Source organism: Odontomachus brunneus, unplaced genomic scaffold (genome assembly GCF_010583005.1).
Source record: "Odontomachus brunneus isolate Ranch 3 - 2012 unplaced genomic scaffold, Obru_v1 Obru_scaffold_004, whole genome shotgun sequence".
Taxonomy (NCBI): Eukaryota; Metazoa; Arthropoda; class Insecta; order Hymenoptera; family Formicidae; genus Odontomachus; species Odontomachus brunneus.
Window position 1 is genome coordinate 120958 of NW_022639454.1, and position 5000 is coordinate 125957.

General features: G+C 43.2%; 1 protein-coding gene across 3 annotated transcripts in view; it reads left to right on the forward strand.

Moving 5' to 3' along the window:
* LOC116846966 (mediator of RNA polymerase II transcription subunit 15-like) overlaps positions 1-5000 on the forward strand; it is a 39966-nt gene that overhangs the window by 32951 nt on the left and 2015 nt on the right. For all 3 annotated transcript variants that reach the window (XM_032821456.1, XM_032821448.1, XM_032821466.1), the window contains exons 2-4: positions 2931-3105; positions 3898-3955; positions 4882-5000. The exon at positions 4882-5000 is cut by the window's right edge and continues 2015 nt beyond it. In XM_032821456.1, coding sequence (XP_032677347.1) covers positions 2931-3105; positions 3898-3955; positions 4882-5000 — 352 coding nt within the window. The remainder of the gene's footprint in view (positions 1-2930; positions 3106-3897; positions 3956-4881) is intronic.

A 5000-nucleotide genomic window follows, 5' to 3' on the forward strand; every position in this document is an offset into this window, starting at 1 on the left:
CTCTCTCTCTCTCTCTCTCTCTCTCTCTCTCTCTCTCTCTCTCTCTCTCTCTCTCTCTCTCTCTCTCTCTCTCTCTCTCTCTCTCTCGCATGCGCTTTTGTGCAGCGTGCATCCACCTACTGGCCCGTGTGCTTTGTGACGCGCTGCGACTTGTCATTCGCGCGTCGTGTGCGGCGCGTTCCGGAGTTATTTGTGTTTCATTGTGATGCGAGTTCATTCTCCTTCTCGCTACAGCTCCGTGTGCCAATGAATGGACTACTTGCGCGTTCCGCGACTGTATATCGCTCAGCTTGTCATCATCGTAGAAAAGATTGTTATCGTGGATCGAGTGTCGGGATACTAGAGTTACTTGGCGGATAATAGTGGCTCGACGTTAATCTCGCGTTAATTTACGTCGTGCGTAGCGAGCAGACGTTCGAGCTTTACCTTCGATCGAGCAACGCGCAATTATGTGTCGCCGTGCGATATAAATCAAGAGATTGTCAGACTTTAATTACGAAATGTCATTAGTGCTAATCGACGTTGTATGTTGCATGTGGTACGCGTTTCGCCGATCGAGAGAGAAATAGAGGGAGAGGGAGAGTTGACGTTCGCCAATTGGAACAATACGCCTTTCGCGATCTCTCGCAGCCTCCAATTAGGCTGATTCGTGGAAATTAATTGCGTTTCGATGGAGACGATGTGGGCGTCCCGATTATCTTCGCGATGGTATTTTCCTCGTTACGCCGGGTTAAAGCGCGCCCTAATTCGATTCGCTGCAGATGGGAACGTGTGTACGTGTGTATGTGTGTGTGTGTGTGTGTGTGTGTGTGTGTGTGTGTGTGTGTGTGTGTGTGTGTGTGTGTGTGTGTGTGTGTGTGTGTGTGTGTGTGTGTGTGTTGCGGGTGCACATAAATTACAGGATAATTTCCTGGGCAGAGGCCGGACCAAGAGCTGTTGAGAAAAAATTTAAGGTCTAACGAAAGAGAGCCGCTCGCTCACACGAGCGAAAGCGCATAATCGATTGCACCGCCAGTGCGCCGTATCCTCGATTGCCGCGAGTGTATCTATCTTGCGAGATATGAATCGCACGACCACACGTCGCGTCTAAATCAAATTTAAGTAAAGATAATGAGCATACACACCGTGTGATTTACACAGTCGTCGTTTAAGCCGCTCGAGAGTACATTAACAAACGGTACTTTCGCGAGCGTGAAAGTACAAACGCTCGTTCGTAACGTAACGTAACGTAACGTCGGATTCGCATTTGACTGCTGTTTGACTTGTATTCTTTAGTCGAATGGCCGAGTGCCACAGGTGCTGCGGCTCGTAACACCTGGCCCAGCGCCATAATTACCTCGAAGCTCGTCTCTTCGCGTCTATCTCTCTTCCTCGTTTAAATAAAATATTAGAATTGGCGGGTTAGGCATTTTTGCGCGGGCCGCGAGTTGGAAGCCGCGATTATCGGCTCTCATATCGGCATGCACCTTTCGTTACCTCGTGCGGAATTTCGCGCGCTAATTTTAATTTCTGCCTGGCGACGATACAATTAGGGGCCATTCAAACAATTACGTCACGCGAAATCCATCTCTCTCTTTCATCAAATAAAGTTTTGAGCATCCTTCCAATATCCTTTCGCGACATTACCGGCTTTCGCCCTCACGTGAAATAAGAGAAAAATACTTAATAATTATATTGTGAGCAATAATTATTGGATCGATCTTTTTTTTAAGATACAAATAATTTTTAGGTACATGTCATATTAATTATTTGAATATTTCAATTAATAGCAGTTGTATCTTAAAGAAATTAAAATCCAATTAAAACTTTAATTATTAACGCAACAAATTAAAACAATTTTTTATAGAATTTAATATTTTTAGATATAAAAATTTAGATATGTAGATGACATTCTACGGTCTTTACTCCCCCATCCTCCGCTAGCATCACATCTGTCATGCATGTAACCCATCCCCTCGTGGTGTGACGTAATTGAATGGCCCCTTCACGTAGCTCGTGTGTTTCAAATGCCGCGTGTTCATCGTACTTGGGCGCGCGAGTCAATATCTTGCCGTAAATTTTACGCCGTCTATTCCGCGCGTGCCCGTTAACTCTATTTCGAGTCTCGAACTCTTAACCGTCGGTGCTATTTATTTTTAGTTAACTCCCTAAACGTTCGTTCTCGCGCAGCTAACGGCACACGTCTATTTCGGTTCGCGCGATTCTACTTGCACGCGTGACGAGAACGCTCTCGTGGTGGTAGCGACGGCGGCAGCGGCGGTCCTTCAAAGTGTCACGCTGCTCGTTTGCCGACGATAAGATTAAGCGTGTTTATGAGATCGTACGACTGAACTTTGTCCTGCCTCACCGCTGGTATCATATATGCGCTTTTATGCGACCACACCCCGATACCACGGAAAACAAAAGGAAGGAGGCAAAAGGAAGTGATCATGGTTTACAATCAACTCGAGCACCCAAGCACTTGTTCGTTAAAATATTTTATGCATCCACTGTATGTGTTGTAATGTTATAGTATTTACATCTATTTATGAGGGAAATACGGAAATAACGTTAATAAATAAATACATCCGCTCTAAAGACGCTCTGTGACATTACCGGGATCTGAATAACGCGGAATTGGCGAAATCCTCTTTGAGAATTCCTCGTGTGAGAAAGCTTGACGTACAATGTCGCGGTCAAGAGCCATCATTTTTCTAGCATTATGTCATATTCGTCGTTGCAATGCGTGATAAAAGTGTTGGAGCCGCCGTATTGCTGAGTGGTGGCCGACAGCTGACGATAGAACGATTATCGAACATGTAAGACGAAGAAGACGTGAAAGGATGATATATTTACGGTCTTTAATCTCGGCGATGGTAATCTCAACGTCACCGACAACTGCTGCTCCACCTAGCGCTCTGACGTTTCGCGTGCTTTTTTGCGCGTTTCAGGTAGCACGTCGTCTGTAGAGCAGAAGAACGGCAATGGCAACGTCAAGGGCAACAAGACGAACAATAACGGTGTCGAGGTGAACAGAAATGAGGACCAGAATGGCGGCGTCGACGCCAAGGGACAAGCAAAGAAGAAACCAAATGCTCCTGGGGGCGGGCCTCTGTTGCAACAGGCGTAAGAATGATTTTCAATTTTAATGCTTATAAACACAATCCTAGTGTTTGTCGATGATGTATCTTACGGTATGAATCAGCTTCGGTATTCCACCTCAAAAAAATCGCGTTGAGTTACACTGCCGATGTTATCTTGACTATTTGGGAGATAAACGGTATTTTATTCTAAAAAAAAAAAAATTACACGAGAACATTGTTATATTTGTAAATCCCAGTTATGTTAATTCTATGTGTCTGCGTATTATATCAGAGCGTTACGGTTTCACGAGTTTATCATTCGAGTCGAGTCGTTGATAGAAATTGCATTTTGCATTAACGTTAATGCAATTTAGAGAATCACGCCGACACTTGACTCAAATGGATTGCCACTTTGAGTATTAAATCATTCCGTCCCGGTAAACGGAAACTTGCATATGTGTAGGAAGATTATTTCACCAGCGTGCACACGCGTGATTCGAGTTCCAATAGTCTTGACGAACGTCGTGCTAATATGCATCCTATTTAACTTGAGCTCCTTCCATTCCAATTTGAATCCGCGGACGATATATCGAAACAACGACGTGCTTCAAGACATTTTTCTCGCAAAAATAATCATGTTAATTGTTTAGCTTTCGCCAAACGCGTAACTGATTACTGTTTATTGGTTACTTATGCGAGAACACAGTGGTAACGCATCGTGATAAGTTGGCGTGTACAGGCTTTCGTTCACGCTCAACTAGTGAGATTATTCTAAGCGCGAACGCGATTTATCGCATATAGTAATTGACCTTCTTATATATCTTGCATTTTTCAGAGAGGTATCCACCAGCCAGTTAGATTTCTTCAAGATGCTTGACGAGAAAATCGAGAATGTAAGTCGCCATACTTCAACTTAATCAGCTTTATCCGGAAAAGAATTGGCTTCTATTTACGAAAGAACGTGTAATTTCCTGTTTTCAATCCAACTACTTTGCGAAGAACAATAAGAGACCTTCCGTGGTTTTTTCTATGATTGGGAGTGCAAAGAGCCCAGGGATGACTATCTCCGATATCATATGCTATCTAAGAACGTATCTTTTACAAAAACTGTTGGTATTGTCGTACAATCGATACTGGATACTGTCATCAACTAAAAGAAACAAAGAAATACGATAACATATAACTAATTAATATAATTAATGTAATTGAATATCGTATACGAATCTAAAGCTAAACTAGACAAGCTTTCGATGTCACTGACGATTGCGCACCGTTTCTTGCAATAACTTTTCCTATTGAACGCGCTACGCTTTTTAAATCTATTTTTGTTGGAGGATCACACGATGTATATTGGAATATAGATTACTACTTTCTTTGTCACTTTTGTGTACAAAGAACCTTTATAAGCCGCGTCGGATCGATGGGCTTTTTGCCAAGCCTTTTTGCCCACGAGAAACAATTCGCTATAAATTTCGAGCGAGACGAAAGAATGTTTAGGATGTATTGAACAATATACATTACACCTTGGAATATAAGAGGAACTCGCTGATGACTTCCATATAATTCTTAACATGCGTATCTTTTCAATACGCAAGCTTAATTCAGCGAAACTCGATCGCAAAGTAGCATTCACTGAAATGACATTGTCGAGATAATGAAAAAGAGTTTGCATTATTTATATATCACGCGGCAAAATCCTTTGAAAATTTAATTAAACTTGCTCCGATTCTTGGTATGTCGCGAGATCGTTACGCTCCGCGGTTCTGCTCTTTAATCGAATAAATAACATCCACAACTTTCCATCTCTGTCGAATTTCAGGGCCCGGATTACGATGAGAGCCTCGACACGAGCAACAGAGCCGAACGTGTGTCCAGCCTGCTCCGGCGCTGGGAACTCGCCAGCGTCACCTGGTCCAGCGTCTCCGATTTGGACAACAC